This window comes from Tympanuchus pallidicinctus, unplaced genomic scaffold, assembly GCF_026119805.1.
Source record: "Tympanuchus pallidicinctus isolate F22 unplaced genomic scaffold, pur_lepc_1.0 scaffold1, whole genome shotgun sequence".
NCBI classification, from domain to species: Eukaryota; Metazoa; Chordata; class Aves; order Galliformes; family Phasianidae; genus Tympanuchus; species Tympanuchus pallidicinctus.
The window spans coordinates 29057468-29076936 of NW_026294618.1; the positions used below are offsets into that span (position 1 = coordinate 29057468).

At 37.6% G+C, this 19469-nt stretch overlaps 1 protein-coding gene across 5 annotated transcripts in view; it reads left to right on the plus strand.

Moving 5' to 3' along the window:
* KCNQ5 (potassium voltage-gated channel subfamily Q member 5) overlaps positions 1–19469 on the plus strand; it is a 260022-nt gene that overhangs the window by 209848 nt on the left and 30705 nt on the right. For 2 of the 5 annotated variants that reach the window (XM_052678967.1, XM_052678991.1), the window contains exons 4-10: positions 117–292; positions 708–833; positions 8141–8251; positions 9943–10038; positions 13818–13912; positions 16109–16135; positions 18934–18990. In XM_052678967.1, the coding sequence (XP_052534927.1) occupies positions 117–292; positions 708–833; positions 8141–8251; positions 9943–10038; positions 13818–13912; positions 16109–16135; positions 18934–18990 (688 nt within the window). Of the gene's footprint in view, positions 1–116; positions 293–707; positions 834–8140; positions 8252–9942; positions 10039–13594; positions 13684–13817; positions 13913–16108; positions 16136–18933; positions 18991–19469 lie in introns of all 5 variants that reach the window. The other 3 variants (XM_052678977.1, XM_052679000.1, XM_052678986.1) reach the window with 3 other exon arrangements.

Here is a 19469-nt window from a genome sequence, read left to right on the forward strand (position 1 = left end):
TATCTGCTTTGGATTTCCACCTGTAGTCTCTCTTTTGTCCCCAGTCAGCTCATGAACAATACATGTTATTGATTGGTACATGGACATTAATGTTTTCTATAATGTATTTCTTTCAGACATCATTGTTCTCATCGCTTCAATAGCAGTTGTTTCTGCAAAAACTCAGGGTAACATTTTTGCAACATCAGCACTGAGAAGTCTTCGTTTCCTACAGATCCTTCGTATGGTGCGCATGGACCGAAGAGGAGGCACTTGGAAATTATTAGGTTCAGTAGTTTATGCACACAGCAAGGTATGTAATCATAAGTGCTGGTTTTGAGGTCTTCAGTGGATTCAGCAAGAATCCAAGGAAATAAATACTAACCAATTTTGAACAGAATATCTAGAATTTCTTGAAATGACATCAGTTGTATTGAGCATTGATGCAGTTATGTGAGGCCATATTAAATACTGAAAGGTTTTTGAATGTGTTGAAAATGTTGGATTTGATGTGCTACTCTAATTCTGCATACACTAGTGAAGTTCCTAGTGCATCAAAGGAGTAGATTTGGTCCATTTTTAAAGAAAATTTGCATCAGCAGGGAAGCATTTGACTTTTAACTACTCAAATGCCAAAAAAAGTATAAGATATTTTCACTGTGTCTTTCTTAAAGTGCCATTCTGTTCAATCATTCAATGGATATTGATCTCTACTTTGTTTTATCTAGGAATTAATCACAGCCTGGTACATAGGATTTTTAGTACTCATCTTTTCATCTTTCCTGGTTTATCTGGTGGAAAAAGATGCAAATAATCAGTTCTCCACATATGCAGATGCTCTCTGGTGGGGCACAGTAAGTACACAAAAAAAAATATGCACTGCTTCGTGAGTATGCTAGGGCGCTTTGGATTGCACCTGCTGTTGATTTTAACTTAGTGAGATGTTCTGTGAATTGTTTCCACTGGCAGAAAGCTGGTCCCAGAGTCTCCCTACACCTAATCCAGCTATTCATTTGTACATCCATAGTTCATTTTACTCCATCCTACAGAACAGCTTTTTGTGAGTTTCTGCTGCAAATCAGATCTCTGAACCTCTAAGAGAACAAAGCATTTTACTTTTTAAGCCAGATCTTTTCAGTAATACATTTTGTAGTAATGTCCCACAAGGACCTGCTTTGATCTAAATGAGATCTATAAGCTGCAGAGCAGGAAGTGTCAGGGAAGTGGGAATAAAATTCTTACATCAACTTTGCAGTGAAAGGAAGTGTTTTTTCACTGCCCTTAGAATGAAGTTCTTTTTCCTTCCCTGTGCCTTGAGGACAAAAAGGCAAGAATAAATATTCTTATTCTGGTTCAGCAGTGTTTTTTACAGGTGTAAAAGCCCTGATTTAGTTGAGCGTTTAACGTCTTGTTTAACTATCAAATCAATTACTTTGTTGAAACCTGTGGGATGTAAGTACATGCCTGACTGCTTTTCCAAAAGTAGGAGGATTATATGAATGCTTATATGTTTAAATAAACCAGGCTTTAAATGAACAATGAGGTAATGATGACCTAGGTGTCTAAGTAGTTGATTTGTTCCTTTATGGCCCAATGTAAAGCTTTTTTTTTTCTTTTTTTTTTTTTTCTTTTTTTTTTTTTTTTTTTTGAATATGCTCTGTAATGAGCTAGACCTCTGAACTATGTGGGAGTTACTTGAACAGCAGCTAGAATACTTGCCCCAGCAAAGCCTATTGCAGAGCTGTTGCCAAGCAGTAAAAAAAATGTGGAGGGGTTTGGATGTTTTGGGATTTTATTTTTTTTTTTTGTCCTTCTGTTTCAGTAGAACAAACACCATGAGCTCTGATAGTGTCTCGATAAAGAAATGATGCCTCAGTGAGATCATTAATGCTGACATAACCAAGAGTACTCATTAGTTTTCCTGGGATAAGGATGAGAGCTGAAGCAGCCTTTGCCACCTTTTCTGATCAGAGAGATGCAGAAATGAAGATTTCTGTTTGGACTCTGTTTGGATTCAGTAGTATTTGCAGACTCAGAGCTATTCAAAAACTTTTTCCAAAATTTCCAAATCTTTGAGAAGTATTTTTAATAAGTTTCATTTACATTCTGAGCCAAGGTCAGGGTCATTTCCTATTAGTATAACTAGCCTCTGTGTTTGAAATTTGTTCATCCTAGGAATAATCATTTGTTACATATCTTCTCTAGTATTGTTGTACTCGTGCACAAAACTGGGGAGGTAGGAAAAGTCAGACCTAATGGCTCTTATTTGCACATCTACAAAAGGACAGAAATATTTTTCCTGAAACTTGTTTAAGAGTGTCAAGGCAAAATCTCTAATAGCATACACGCTTCTACTCTGTATTGTGAGTGCAAATAAGATTCACATTGCCTAAAGCCATCAAAGCAGGTTTTGCCCTCAGTCTCACCATAACTGTTTATTTCGTGAGTTCTGTCTCTAACTGAAACAGTTCATCCCAAGCAGAAGGAGGTTCAGAGGTTCACTTTCTCCAAAAGCTGAGGTTCATCAGATTTGGCTTACGGCTTTCCAAAGCTTCTGGCTCGGGATGCCAGTGACCTTCCCTTTGGGTACCCAGTCTCCAGTAGTCTGCAAACATAATTTTCCTTTTTTGTTTGGCAGCAAATCCTGCAAGAAGCTCTCTGTAGGTCATGCAGGTGGGATGTTGTGTCGCATGGGTCTGAGAACGTCTGTTTCCAGGCACTCGGTTTCCCAGGAAACAACTCCTATATGTCTGCAAAGCTTTGTGTGACTTTGCACTGGGTAGGCAGAGACTTGGGGCTTAGCACAGGATTGCACCCGTCTGCCAGCAAGCACTGGTGAGGGGACACAGACCCACAAGGAATGGGAAAGACTCAGCAAACCCTCAATTCCAATATCCAACTGAGGCTCATGTCAGATCCACATCTTTCCTCCTGAGCACCTCTAACAGCAGGAGTATGATCTTTGTTTTAGAATTTGCACTTTTACACTACCTGCTGACTGTTATTTTTTTAAGGAAAAACCCTGCTAAGAAGTAATCATTGTATGAAGTGGTGCTTAAAATATTTTGTATACTATGAAGCTAGAATGTATGACTCATAGGTCAGATAAGTAGTGCAACTGAGAAAATAGGAATCTTTTCTTGACATCAGCAGGTAAAACAGCAAATTATAATAAAAAATCTGAAAACAATCTGTATTATATATTTCTATACCTTTCCTTGTTTCCCCCAGGGTGTGACATGAAATACATTTAAATTTTTAATGTACTTAAGTGCACAACATTACTGAAAAATCTGTGTTCTCCTTTACCCTTTATCTTTTCCATTTTAATAATAATATTTTTGGTGTAATATGTAAAACAGTATGTGGGAAATGCATAACGTGCTTCTTAGTCACGAGTTGTTTTTACTGCCAGAGTAACCCACATGCAGATTTTGAAAAGGTCAGATTCTGTGGCATTCTAGGGGAAATCAATGCTTAGTCCCATTGATTTGTTTATTTGCGAAAGTTGTTCTTACTTAAACCACCAAATTCAAGATTGAATACTGTGATGGCAGAAGTAGAAGAAAGAAAAGAACACGTGGAAGTCAGGCACAAACTGTCTTTTTAAATTTCAAGCTTTTAGAAGCACTTACACTCCTCTCCCGGTCCAGACCCAGCATGTGGCAATTAGCATTAATTCCAATTATTTGAGGGTTGTACCATGTGAAGGTCATTTCATGAATTTCATTTTTAAAGCCCATAGCTTTGCACTGAGACAAAAGACAGGATATGGCATACTAATTTGCATCTGAATACTGCTCCGTAGTTGCACATTGTATTGCACCACGTGCAGTGTAAGCATCCTGCTAATGTTTCTACTGTGAATATTCTTATGGTTGGAGTCCCCATGGTGCTGCTCAACATAGTCTTGAGTGTGCACTGTATGAAGAGTTCAACCTCAGAATTTACTAGAAATGGTTTAACAGAAAAAAAAAAAAAAAAAAGAAAAGAAAAAAAAAAAAGTAAACTGTATGGGAACAAAAAGTCTGTAAAAAAAACAATTGTGGATCTTTCAAAATCAAACCTTACATGATTTTCTGAGAAGTGTTAGCAGTAGCTAGAACTGATCATGTTCATAACAACATTTAGTTTACTTCTACCTGCAAATATGATGCAATTGGAATTTCAGTCTCTCCTACACATTTAACAGAGTTTCTTTTAATAAAATATTATTTTCTACTAGTATCCAGTAGTTACAGTTACAATTGGATACAGAATAGCTCTGGCACTCCACAGTGACCTGTAGGTGAACAAAACAACTTAAATGAATAATACTGTCACAGTTACTAGCTCAAAGGAGTCAATATTGATGGTGCTTTTCAAATTTAATGTGATGATAGTCTGAGCAAACTAAATTTTTTTCGGTTAATTGATGTCAGGTAAAGATTCAAAAGGTAAGTACTGCTATCAGAACATAAAATTATGTCAGAAAAAATATTAGGGAAGAGGGAAGCCCTCTGGGTCTTATCTCATCTGATTGAAGGCACCTAGGTTATATAAGCTCGTTCATTATTGTATTGCCTCACTTATTATTAGCACATTTGTTAGTTCTAACAATGAGATATAATACAAGTTCTGTCACAGTGTTTTTTGAGACTAGCTGTGTTTCTTGCTTTATCTGTCCAATCCTGCATTTTAGGATATGTTGAGTTACATGCTCAAGAAATCTTCCTTTCCATTATGCAAGTCTAGGTGACTAGATCATGTGAAAACACCTAAACATTTTGTGTTTCAAGCTAGGAGAAATGAATCCTAACAAAGAAACTAAAATGTTTGGTTTATTTTCCCCTATATAGGCTGTGGTAAGCAAACAGACACGGGGCTGTTCAGCAGGTATCCCCATACTTTGGTTTCCCTTTTATTGTTTCTTGATCCTTTTTCATCACGTTCCTCTCTCAGCCCCAGCCTCCTCCCAGATCAACAACTCATCCCTTTTTACTTTCATAGGCTTGTTACACTCATACTCAGGTTTTGTATTTTTTTGATACTGTGTTCTAGTCACTCTTGGTCTTGTACAATATTAATGCTGTAGTGACTTAGGTATTGTTGTCTTTGCAAGACTTGAATTCTTCTGAAGGTCCCCGGTATTCTCCTCTAGTTATCTTTGAACTTAAGGTCATTTCTTCCTTAACTCCCCATGAGATCCAACATTCCCTCATAGTACCAGCTGTAACTTTTGTCAGCATCTTTCTTATCAGTCACATCTCATCATTTCTCATGTTACTGTGGTCTCACGTCCAGTAGTTTTCCACACCGCACTCGATTAATGTTACCCCAAGATTATGCCATTCAGAGCCTTATGTTCATTTATTTGCTTGCAGTACTAACAAAGATGATGAGGTTTATTTCTGAACTGGATCATGTGGATATCTGGGAAAATATTTTCTTAGCTGTGTGATCAGAGGAATATAAAATCAATTTGTTTGGTGTCAAATACATACATGGTATGGCTCTGATACCCGTGTGTCAGTATAAAGACCATCCTGAGATAAAAGAGCCCAAAATGAGCAACATGCCACTGATATGCGTAGACATCTTCATGACCTAAAAGAATGGGAAAAAAGGCTTTAAAATGATTGTACTCTTTTCTTTGGAGAAATCCCATAGATACATTCTGTAGGACTGTTCCTGGTTTTGTGTAGCTCTCAAGTATCAAATCTCAAAGGTTCAAGTTCATCTTTTAACAGTTTCAGAAGATGCTAGGTGACAACATCATTAATATGCAAAGGCACTGAGGTCTGTTTTCCTTCTTGTCAGCCCAGGTAGGAGAGATCTCTCTACTTTCCTGCATCTAGAAGAGATAGGGAGCTGGGTAGAAGCCAAGTTAACTGGGCTCATTCCAGAGCTGCAAAGTGCTTCATGATGATTGGTCTGGAAATGAATTTTGAGAAACTTACATTCAAAGGATTCATTTGTTCAAGTGCTTCATTATTCTCTGAGTCTCAATAGCTTCAGACATATATTCTAAACTGCTCCCCTGAGATTAAAGTTTGATTGACAGAGGATAGATAAAATGGATTTAGAGGCACTTGCTCTCTAATGCTGAGTTGGGAATACCCTTGCTAAGCAGAATAAAACCAAACCAAGCTCCTCTGCAAGTTCAAGAGCATGGCTGCAACATCTCACTTCTGCTGGAAAGAAAAGGGATTGCTTTCTCATCTTCTTTGTTATCACTCAGTCTCAGTAAAGGCAGGCTTTCTTTGCCTGCCTTGTGCAGACTCTGGTGCTTGTTAGATGTCTCTGTGAGCTGAGCCAACTCGCCAAAACAAACCACAGAAGAATATGGGTAATTCTGCTTTCCTGTGTTGGAAAGCTGGGAAAGCTGGGATGCAGGCAGAGAGGGCAGAAAAGTGAAGAAGAGCAAGACCTGATAAGCACCCAAGGATGGAAAGCTATGCGTCCTTCCAGGCTAGCATTACTACCTTGAGACTTGATAACCACTTGAAATTTCAGCTGCAGAGATATTTCAGCTCACTGCCTTTTAGTCACTATGGCTTTCTGAGGGAAATTACATCCGCAGTTTGTTCCCAACAATGGGAGCAATTAAAGGCACTGTTTACTATCTAAGGAGCCTTAAATAGTTGAAATCTAATTACTTCCAAAAGACTTTCCTTCTTTTGTCCTGTGGTGACCCCTACATTAAATAGAATTGCTTGGCTGTCTTTCATAGGAATGAACTTTGAGGAAGCTGGAAGCAAAATATTGTCTCTAGAAGGCATTTTCCTGAAGAATTCATTACTGCCAGAATATTCGCTAAGCCTGAACTTGCCCACATTTGGTACACTATGTAAAATAATTCTCTGTGCACATGTTCGCCATTAATAACAGGCTCTGGAATCCTTGGCACTCAGCCTGTCGTTGTCTATCTTTGTCCTTTAACATTGTGTGCTGTTGCCTGAGCACAGTCCCTGCAGTCTTCCACCCGGCCTCAGAAATCCTCTACTTGACTGTCTTGCTTTTGGCTGCTGCACCAAGCAGTACGTAGGCCTATCGGTCCTGCCAGTCTGGTTCCTTAGTTAGGTCCTGGCACACCTCCCAGGCCAGGAGTAGTCTGGAGGGCATTTCTTTAGACTGGGGAGGATCCCAGGCACAGGCACACGTAGGCGTGAAGCCAGAACTTTCGCCTTATTTTGCCTTAGAGATATGTTTTGTAGAGCACAGCCACATACCACTATCCCAGCAGCCCCAGCTGTACATGTACACAGCCTGCAGTCTGTGATTTGCACATGCAGCAGTCTGTGCCATCCTGTCGTGGTGCTAAATGGCAAGGTTGCTGACCTCCACACCACAGATTTTGTAACATCTGTTTGATGTGCCTATCATTGCACTGTCCTCATGAAGGAATTACGGATGCACTGTTATTTCTGCTTGACCTCTTCTCACACAGGTCTGAGCTAACGCTATCCAACAACCTAGGGTTGCTGGAAAACTTGGAGCTCTGCAGTGTCTTTTATCTTTGTGTGAGGACTCACATAGGTCTGTCTGAGCCTGTCAGAGGGAAGGGGAAAGGATGAGACCCTTCCTACGGTTCCTTCCATCCTTAAATTAGCATTTTTTGTTTGTTTCAGAAAATGACCAAGCCTGAATTGTACTGATGGGCTTGTAGAAAAAGCAACAGCTAATCACTCCTGGTATTTGAATATTCTGTCTTTGAACTCCAGTTTCCTTTTAGTACTATCATATTTCTCCAATATGTTGTCTGTATAATTTACATTTATGTAGTTGTGAAATATGTACAGTCCTGCTGAAAGTAGGTGCAACATCTGTACATCCACTCAAAAGGACACTTTTATCCACCCAATTTATATCATTTCCCATCATTTTCTTCAGCTGTGAAATCCCAGACCTTCTGATCTATTATTTATTTATTGCTTATTGAGGTATTTTTCTCATGTTTCTTATTTATTTGTTTTATTCAGTCATAAACAGTATTGAGTTTTCATAGAATAATGTATTCATATTACTTTTGTGTGTTTACCTTTTAGAAATATCTATATATGTTTCACATGTCTTGAGTTATATAGTGGAAAAAAACTGTTTCAGGCAGTTATATAATCTCAGACTAACCTCTGAGGGACTTCTGGTAATCTTTGATCATTCTTTTGGGTTTTTTTTTTAGATCACATTGACAACCATTGGCTATGGAGACAAAACTCCTCTTACTTGGCTTGGAAGGTTGCTTTCTGCAGGATTTGCTCTGCTTGGCATTTCTTTCTTTGCACTACCTGCTGTGAGTATGCTTAAAAAAACTGTAAAATGATCATAGAAATTCATAGAAACTTCCGTAGCTCGTACTGCTCTTAGGACACAAAAAGCTGAAGGAAACTTTCTAAATGAAGAACAACTGTTCAAGACTTTTTACTCTGTGACAATACTGGTGAGCTTCTAGCACCCAAATAAAAGGTTTGATGTTGCTGTCATTATGTGAGTTTTGGAAAAGTTTTTTGCTGGGACAAACTGGGATATAACCCTAAATTAGGTAGCATACTGCTGTGTAAGATTGAAATTCTTTTTTTATGAATTTTGAGTCACATATTACTACTTTTCCTTGAGAGTTAAAAAAAAAATCGGTTGATATGTATTTCTTAGTTTCTATTAAAGGAAAAGTGAGATAATTTTCATGTTTCTGAGTGTAGTGCAATTGTGAAAGACTGGATTTCCTTTCTCTTTTAAATTAATATTAAATAAGCAGGAAAACAGAAGTGACATTTGAATCTTTTTATATTCCATATATATTATATACTCCATCAACATTTTAATGCTTGGATTCATTATCTACAGGTCATTATAAAATATGTACGTTATAATAATAATACATTTGTTTTCAACAATATAAACAAGATTAAAAGTCAGCATTTGCCAACAGCATCAAGTCATCTAATGTATTACATTTACTTTTTATTTTATGCAAAGAGAGTATTTCGGTACCTGTGACATTATAATGCATAATAATTATATTACATTGCCTGTTTGTGAATCTTTGACATTTAATGACAACTACTGTAATTAATTATCTTTGTTACCTAGTAATCACTAGCAAGAAATTTAGTCTTAGCAAAAGAACATGTAGAAGATGAATAACATTACATATCAAAGATGCCAGAACTGTTGTTCCTTGTGTCATATCTATACACAGAAACTGATTTTCCTCACAAATACTTTTCTGTTTGTAAAATGTATGTGTGAATCTTTCATGCATTTCTTGTATTTTTTATTTATCCTGGCTAAGAATCAAGTGGAAATGTTCTTCCTTGTAAAGCAGGCATGTCCAGAAGAAATGTTGTACTCCTTCCAAGCCAAGGAGAGAAACATTCTTGGTCTTTTAGTCTGTCTAGCAGTAATCATATATATCTTACTTAAAAAAAAGTAAAAAATCAAAAGGGAGAAGATTCATTGTCAGCTTTTTTATATACCCTCTACAACGAACAGTGGAGATTATTTAGATGAGAATTAGTGAGAAAAAATGGTCTTAATCTCTTAAGTAAGGCATTTTTTTAACATTTCAAAAATCAAAAATTATAACAAGCACTACAGAAATGACCTTTGTTATTTATATATGTCTGGTGTATCTGTCAGCTGGTCATTTCATTATTCATGGCTTACTTTCCTCTGAAAGTTCCTGCCTGACTCTATAGATGTATGTATGTGTCTGTGTGTGTGTGGCCTTTAGAGTTGCAGAAATGTAGTATAACATAAACTCAGGCAATGGCTGGGGTGAGCAGTCATTGATACTACCACAGATGTTATCTCATAAAGAGTCTCCAGTCTAAATATGTACGGGTTCTGTTGTTGAGCCTCATACTGCCTTGTGCAGTCATAAATGAAGTACACATATGATTATTCCAGATCTAAACTATGTAGCTGATTGTGTGCATTTGTAGGAAAAAAATACCTACTCATAAATATTGCATTGAATTGCAGGGCATCCTTGGCTCAGGATTTGCATTAAAAGTGCAGGAACAGCATCGCCAGAAACACTTTGAGAAAAGAAGGAACCCAGCTGCCAGTCTAATTCAGGTAAATATGAAACCAGTAAGAAGATAGCAGTAGATGATTTAAAGTACATACGGGAGCAAGTTTTACAATTTCAGTGTGGAAAGTTTTGTGGAAATAACGTTTAACACAGATTAATTTCATGAAATACATTTCTTCATGTGAATAGAATTTCCATATGTAGTTTGTGAGTTGTTCATCCATGCTAAAGAAACTGAATTGATTGCATTTCTGTAGCTGATGAATTAGAAGTGATCCCTGGACAGCCCAACTGACAGAGCAGCACCTTTGCCAATATTAAGCTGCTTTTCATGAATACAGGGTTAAGAGTATTCCAAAGAGCGATGTGCTTGGTAAAAATGAAGAGTCCTGTCTAAAAGACTGATTTCAATATTAATCACTTCAAAAGCTCAAGAAGTAGGAACTAGAAATTCCCAAACTTCTGAAATTTTTGTAAGCGGTTTCAGCTCCAATACTGACATCATGATGCCAATCAATGATTTGCAAATGATTTTTTTTTTTTAAACATGTGTCACTGTATGCACCAGTACAGATTAAGGGGCTGACCTGCTACAAAAGAGCTCTTCAGAGAAGAATCAGGGTGACTGGTGAACTACAGATTGACCAGCAGTGTGCTTTTGTGACCAAGAAGGCCAATGGTATCCTCAGGTGCATTTAAAAGAGCATAGCCAGTGCATTGAGGAAGGTGATTTTCTCCTTTACTCTGTCCTGGTGTGGCCACATCTGGAGCACTGTGTCCAGTTCTGGTCTCCCCAGTTCAAGAGAGACAGGGTCCATCTAGGGGAAGTCCAGCGGAGGGCTAGGAAGATGATTAGAGAGACCTGGAGCATCTCCCTTAAGAGGAAAAGCTGAGAGTCCTAATGCTGTTCTTCAGAAGAAGAGTCTGAGAGGGAATCTTACAAAAACTTATCAAAAGTAATGCCTCCTATTTTATTGTGTTGGTTTGTGTCATCAGAGGCAGATGTTGGTGATATAGCAGTAGAGGTTCAACCTTTCCCACAATGTTCTATTACATTTTGTCACCATGCAACGGATGACAGCAGATGAGCAGTCATGATGTCTGACATGGAAGTGCATATTAAGCAAATGTGGAATTGAATTCCTCCATGTGGAAAAAATGCACTTATTGATATTTTTGATGTTTTCTGAACATTTATAGAGACAAACAGTGGATGTGAGCACAGTGAAGCAATGGGTGGTGTATTTCAGCAGTGGCAAAAATGATGTGAAAGACAAGCCATGTTCTAGAAAGCCATGTAGATTTTTGTGAGCATGGCCTGCAGGCTCTTGTTCACCACTGGCAAAAATGCATAGCTAGTGGTGGTGACTATGTTGAAAAATAGTGTTTTGTACCTGAAAATTTTCTCTATCAAATAGTGGATTTGTGCTGTCTGTATCTGTTGTGGTTTCCATGGAAATAAGTAGGAGGCATTATTTTGGGAGCTTTCATCAATTATTGTAGTGGTTAATAAAGCTAAACCCACTCATTTTGTGTCTACAGTATTGTAGTATGAGAGTCTGGGATATTTTCTAACACATGTATTCTAAACTGCTCCCATGAGATTAAAGTTTGATTGACAGAGGATAGATATAATGGATTTAGGCTTTGGATGTAGCTCTTCTTACTGTTGTGTGAAAATCCAATCAAAATATTTAAAAGATGGTGTATTTAACAGATTAAGAGTAGGCAGCCAGCTGATCTCAGGAAGATACAGTGGACAAAATCACTGTAAAAGGAAGATAATTGTGGTGGGATCTAAGAAGTGAAGGTTGTTCAGCATTTTCATGTTCATTTTCATGTTCAGCATTTTTAGTCATCTGGAAATTAATATAAAATTACTGATGGTGATATTTGCCAATGTAGCAATTTGCCAGTGTATGGCGGAATAGTAAAGATGAGGGCAGGCACATGACAATGAATCTGAGTATAATCAGGCTGGAATTGTTCCAACCAAATGGCTTAGTATACCAAGTACAAAACTATTGATCCAGAAACAATGCACTCAGTGTGTAACTAGAGGACTCTGTCCTAATATTAGCAACTCTGGGAAGTACTTGTCCAAGCGTGAGAAACACAGAGGAGAAAGAGTAGGGAAGAAGGGTGGAGAGCTTCATACAAGTTCCCAGTATGTTATTTTGTCAAAGCTTATTACAGTTACATAAGGAAGAAGAAACTTATTAAACTGACATTACCACCATGTGTAATGATGCTAACAGTACTAACATGCTGCATATCAAATCAACAACCACAGTTTGTAAATGAGGTTGGAAAACTGTAGAAAATAAAGAAAAAAAGGTGGTGGAAGGGTAGGGGGGGTTGGAAAAGAGTCCAAATAATGGAGAAAATGTCATGTTTAGAATTTCAGGGTGGATCTCAACAGTATATCATCTACTGTAACATGGCCTGTTGGTTTTTTTTTATTGTTTATTATGGATATTGACGATGAGCTACCTTGTGAATCACTACTCTAGTTTATCAGGATAATGTCTGTTTTCTGGTGAGTTATTCCATAGATTTAGCCTCTGCTAACTCATCAGTTGCAGACACTCTGTCTACTAGAGCTCAGACCTGTTTGCAAGATAGCTAAGCTATTGTAACAATCAAGTATAATGTACAATATGAACATACTTTTCTCTATTCGTTTAGCTTATAAGAAGCATGCAGTGTGAATATTATTGAAGCATGTAAATCCAGGGAGGAAGTGCTGGAAACTACAGGTCCATATAATCTAGTAGATAGAAACATAACAAATTTATCTGGCTTTAAGCCAAACCAAAAAGTTTCAAATTAAGAATAATGCAGAGATTTTTGACAATGTGTATGATCAGCCAATGGAACAACTTACCAAGTAAGTGACAGGCTCTTCATCTGTAGATGAAGGCTAGATGCATCTGTGGGAGATGTGCAGGAAGACACAGGGTATTAAACTCTATACAAGAGTATCTGGATGACATTTAATGCTTGACATTATACAGGAAGCACAGATACCCAGCTAGTACAAATTAATATAGTTCTGCTGACATCAGGAAAGCTGTACCAGTTTGCAGAGATGAGGATCTATCTTACTATCCACATGCAGTTATAAATCTAAGTGTTGAATACGTTTTCAGTGCTAAGCTTTGGTTGCTCATGTTTGAAATCAATTAATTTATAGTTTTAAGCATTTAGCAGTGTTTCAAACCACAGAGAATACTTCTACATGCTTTTTGTCTGGTTTTCATTATCATTTACAAAAATGTATTATGACACTTTTTTTATCTGAAACTGCAAGTTTGTGTGGGTTTCCCCTATGGAATTGTCACAACTAAATCACTGTGATGCTTTTTTCAGGCTCCTTTATGCTGAATATTTTCTGGTACTTCCATGAAGCTAATAACACTTGCCATACCATGTTCTGATTTACAAAAGCTTTGGTAGGTTTCTGCTGGTATTTACTCGCTCACTCTAATACAGACATCCCAATCTGAGCAAAATCCACTCTCTCCATGACCAGTGCGGTGGCATTGTCACTTCATGTTCTTGGTTCCTTTGTGCTTTTCTATTGTTTCCCCATACCAGGCTTCTTGGCGGTTTTATTCTACCGACACCAGCCGAACAAACCTGACTGCCACCTGGCGATATTATGAAAGTATTCTTCCTCCCCTCAGGCATGTATCAGTGCTATGAATGATAAAAGAAAGCCATGACTTGTATTGGTTACTAATCTGCTTTTCAATTTTTTGTTTCATCCCCTGCTCCCTCTTGCCTTGTTTTTCTTTTTTATCATATATCCTGCACGTAGTGTGTATGGCGTAGTTATGCGGCTGATGAGAAATCGGTTTCCATTGCTACCTGGAAGCCTCATTTGAAGGCCTTGCATACCTGCAGCCCTACAAAGTAGGTACAAATATGGCAGCTGGTGCCGTTCTTGATGTCTGTTCAAGCTTATAGAGAATTACTATTTGTTTGTTTTGTCTTGTTTTGTCTTCTTAAGTTCTCTTATAAAAAATTTCAACTAACAAATCCGGCCAATGTTATCTGGGAGCCTAGTACAGAGAGACAGATACAAATCACCTTCATTTATCTAAGAAGTATCACTGAACACAGGCATTAGAAACATTTCAATGAGAAAACATTTATCAAGGGTAATGTTTTACTTCTATCCATGCTCCATACCAGCTGTGCCTTAACATACTCATTAATAATCACAGTCCCATTTTGAAGTTATACTAATTCCTCCTGCGTGCTGTTGATAAAGGTATAACATTATTTACAATAGATTTATAGGACGTGCTTATTGGAAAATACTACTTACTGTCTAAGAAAAAATGGCTCCCTTCAGTTTTGAAAGTTTTGATCCTGAACTAAATTCTGGTATAAATTCATGTAAAACACCAGCTTGCTCCAGGTGAAGATCAGGGCTGAAAGACTTCCTGGCCTGTAAGATGGGATGAGGCGGGAACGCATCTCAGTCCCAGCTGCATATGGTGACAGCACTGCAAATGCACACTGGAGTGCCAACCAACAGCTGTCCCCTCCTCTGCTCTCCTCCAAACCCTGTTTTATATGGGACAGAAACATATTTAACTGCTCTTCTGCTAGATTGGTTTTATCAAGATCCTGAATTTGAGAGGACAATGGAAAGTGCATTTTCCTCTTGCTGTAGAAGGGTGACCAAAACCAGACTCTCCTAGGGAAGCTCAATCCCTAATGATTTGTCTTTGGCATATACCTCTGTTTTTTTCACAGTAACCAACGAGCATTTGAGCAAATACACGAATGAATGCAATTTTTCCCTGAACCAATACAATTCAGTATAAGTATTCGCCCAGTTTAAAATTATGTTTAAGAAAGAAAATATTAATACAGAGCTTGTTCTTTTAGTTAAAAACTATTTTTGCACTCTTTGACTAGACTGTGCCTCTGTTTTAGACTGTAGCTGCAGAACACCTTTCTAAAGGAACACAGCCTTATGGCATTTTTGCAAATGAATGCTCTGGGGAATTTCCTGTTTCTTGTCATTACTTCTGCTAAATTTAGTGTTTCCTTAAAGGAAATTGTATCCTCAGTTACACAGCCAGTCAGTGGAAGGTAACTTAAAAACACCTGATATCACAGCTTGGCAAACAGAAAATATTCACTGTCATTATGTGGTTGAGAATCCACAGAGCACTGGCCATCCAAGACCCTTCAGCAGTCCAAGTAAAGATTTTTTAGAAGGTAGTAAGTTGACTGATGCAATACAGGATACAAATTAGGAAGTAAACAATAATAAGGATTAGAAAGGAGTATAATAAGAGCCTTATGGGAAAGCTCTGATAAGCATCCTAACTGTTGTTATTGCAGACAGTGCAAGAGAATTAGTGGTTTCTCTCAAAGCTGGGTGATGAACATCCACATGACAGTAAAAAGGTAATTGTGTGCCAAAAAACTCAGCCAAAAAAGAGGTTTGGCTGGGTACCCAAAGCTGATTTTTGAATTTCAAAGAGTTGACAAGAACAGAGCCATAAGCAATCAATTACCATAATCATAATTCCAAAATGCTTCAAACTAAAAGGAGCTTTTAGATTAAAAGTAACATGGAATACTGATTTTAATAAACATGCAAAAAATTTTGACCTATACAAACAGGTTGAAGACAACATTGGTATGAATGGATGGATATGAAATAATGAAGCTGTATCCTGTCTAAAATATTCTCAATAAGACTGTCCCTCGAAAGTGCATCTAATGTTATTTTAAATAAGCCTATTGCTGTGATACTCTAAAATTAAACCTTTTAAAGCCTACAGCTTTCTGTTGCATATGTGTCAGCAATGCATTTTGCCTAAGTGCTTTGCCAACTCAGTCTGCAGTGGTATGTACTAAGCATGTTGTGCATGTATTAAAACAAATGGAAAGCTTATTTTTCAGAAGCATTGTAGTTATGAGTCTTGCTTGAATGTTTTTGTGGTTGCAATGTATCGTGTGTGTTGTACACTAATTAACACATCCATTTACGTTTAGCATATATCTAACATCATCTGTAACTGAGTAATGTGATTACTATCTGCATAACAAATATGTTTTTCCCTCCCACTCCCCGACCTGAAGAAAAGAACAAGGGGAAGCTTCTAGCAGGTTTGTAGTTTAATTTATTTCTTCCATCTTTGAAATCTTTGCTTCTTAAAGGCTTTTTGCTGTTTATGTTCTGTATAATAGGTTCAATGAGCTGCTAACTGATAACAGTCACAAATCACATTTGTGTTTAACTTGTATTGATAAAAGTAATGATGCTGAAATTTGCTTGAATGGAAAAATTAGGCAATTTGTTTGCTTTTCTAAGTCCAAGCACTAAGTACTTGTTACAGATCCTGCTCCAGAGGAGGGATGTGCCTACTGACTCCTGCCACAAAACTGATGGCATTTCCAGCAGCTGCAGTGGAGGGTAGAGGCATGTGGTGTAATTTGGCTTTGAATATCAGCTGTGTTGCCACCTGGCCTGGTTGCAGGCTTAGGACTGGTTGCTGTAACATGGAGAGCCAGGGCTGCCCTTACTCAGTAAAAAAATCCTGGAGATCATAGAATCATAACATCACTGAGGTTGGAAAAGACCAGCAAGATCTTCTAGTCCAACTGCCAACCTATCACCACTATGCCCAGTAAACCATGTCCATCAAAGATGCACAGTTTTGAGTAGTACATGGAAATGTTTCTCCTCTTCTTTATGCATAGCTTGAATATTTAGGGCCTGGAAATGACCTGGTGGCCACAAAAGAATTATACTGCCCTCAAAACTAGTTAGGAGTGAGAGTCAGCAAGTGTTGGGCAGTCAATAAAGCAGGGTCAGAGGAGAGTGGAATTTACTTCCAAGGAGAAAATCTTCAAAAACCAAGAAAAAAGCATCAGTGATGCATCAACTTCTGAAATGCATGTACCCTAAGTTATACTGTGGTCTGCAAACTCTTTTTGTTTATTTAATCATCTCTGAGCAGTTTGAGCACTTCCATACCTAAAATGCAAAAAAAAAAAAAAAAACAGGTGGAAAGTCTTCACAAGAAATTGCCCTCATCCCTTTTCACTTTTCAGACCAGTTCCCTGCTGCCTGATTCCATCCTTGAAGTGCATGTTTGGTATGACAGTACCTCAATGTGAATGGATTTGCTCTGAAGCATCACTTGGGAGTGCTTCACCTACTTTGGCATTTGCAAGAAACTGTCACTGTTGGTTCTGTTACTTTTCATAAATGTTGCCTCTATAGCATCATTGGCAATGAACTGGTCTTATTAAATTATTATAGTCCAATCAAAACTTTTCACACTTGCCAGCCATATTGCATATCCTTCAACAACATTTAAAATTGTTTTCAGCTTTTTTTAAGATGAGACTGGAGTTGACAATAAATAAGTGTGTATCTTCAAATCAGTGATTTGTGCAGAGTGAGCTTATTCCCAGCTGTACCCATAAGGACTTAAAGACACAAATTTAATTACAACATGTAGAAGCTAAATGGAAGGGGAAAAAATGTAAAATGATACGACCTGCCCCTTCTTAAAGATACTGCTGTGGTTTTAAAAGTAGTCAGTGATCTAGCTATATACTTTCACTTTATATTCACTGAATGAAAGATGTTTGCCCCTTCAAAAAACTTCACTTCTGTATTCACTGCTATATATTAGTGTAGGTATAACAATGAGCTTGTTAACTCTTTGAGATCCTGGTCGACAGTAGAAACCTACAGGCCACTCAGTGCCTTTTTAAAAAGGTGTGTTTTGTTGATAGTTGTTCACTGCATTGTTATGCTGATATACTGCTCTATGTTTATATCACTTAAACTATGTGTATGTGCTCTGCTGTAAAAACATAAATGCAAACAGCTGCAATGTACTTAGAGATGACTGTCCTCGACTACTTAACTTCTCTTTTACTGCACTGCTGAGTGACTTGCATGGGATGCTATGTGACCTAAGTAAGCTGCTTCTTGTTTCACTCTTTAAATGAAGATGTTTGTTCAAGTAATGCATTGCATTTCTTTCTGAATATTCTCTTTGCTCTTTATTCTAATAACAGTGGAGGAAAAAACTTTTATTACTTTAGGTAAAAGCTATATTTTCTTGCCTATCAAATTGAATTTTGTATTTGTAGAAATGAGTTCTTGCATTCTGTCACGTATAGACCTACCATCTTTCATTTGGCAACTAAATGTTGCCTGAGTTAAGACAGCTACGTTTATGCTATAGCTTCACACTGATTTTAAGAAAAATATTTTCAACACATTACATGGTGTATTTCTCAAAACAGTATACATATGCATTCTAGTTAATTACTTATCAAAAAAATGGTTTGACAGCCTTTCTGGTCAGTGTGTGGTGTGAGCTGAGATATGTCTGTAAAGCAGTACTAATTCTGCAAGCTATTTGGAAAGCTTTACGTTAAATTATCTATATCTATAACTACACACTGAGCATAAGTATTTATTTCTACTCAGTTATACACTGCAGCTGAAATACTTCCTATGCAAGGAATGAGGTCAAGACCAAGGAGTCTTACAGCATCTTGAGAACATAAACAGTCTTATGCTGTGTGTAGGACATACTTTGGGCATCTGCAAGGAATGAATTTCACCTGTCAGTTGTAGGCTCCATTTAGCTTTGTAAATAGTGAGTCTTAATATAAAGAGTTGCAAGCATAGGAGCTTGGGATAAAAAAGTCATCCTATACTCTGAAAGAAGCATGTAAATTATATTCTGGAATTCTCTTCATCTACTAAATCACAGTTGTTTCTAAAAGTAGAAATAATGTAAATTATTATCTCTGCATGCGCTTTGTGAGAAAGGAATTGCCAGTGATGAAGAGTCTGACTTGAGATGGAAAGCCTAACCCCTCACCTAGCAGTGGAATGCTTAGTAACATGGTCCTCTATCTCCCCTCACTCCTAGTAAGCTTTGTAGTAATAAACAGAAGCTCTTCAGGATGTACACCCCTCGGAAACATAGGTATTCAGCATCCTGCCTCTTCATATGATGTTTGAGAATGCCAACTAACATCAGGTGCATGATTCATTTATTTTCCACTCCTTGATGCTTTAAAGTTCCTTACTTCTCCAAAACACGTTTTCTTATTTATTTTTTTAAGTGCTTGTAACTCCCCTCGCTGCTTGTTGCCTGCAATGACATTAATACAATGGCAGTAGTTCCAGTAATTTGAAACTCGTACAATTGCAGTGTGCAGCACGCCATGGTTTGCCAACACGCAGATTCCCTTTTCTGCCTGAGACTTGAACTTTTGGAATGCATCACCCTGTGGAGATCTATACAATTTTTGAGCATTTAGATAAAGACATTTTCCCCAGTCCAAGAGGATTTTTACACTCATGGCAGTTGAGTTCTCCATTGAATAACCAGTGAGGAAAAATGAGATGTAACATGTTGGTCAACATCAACAATTCAAGTGTGTAATCATTATTGAGAAGAAT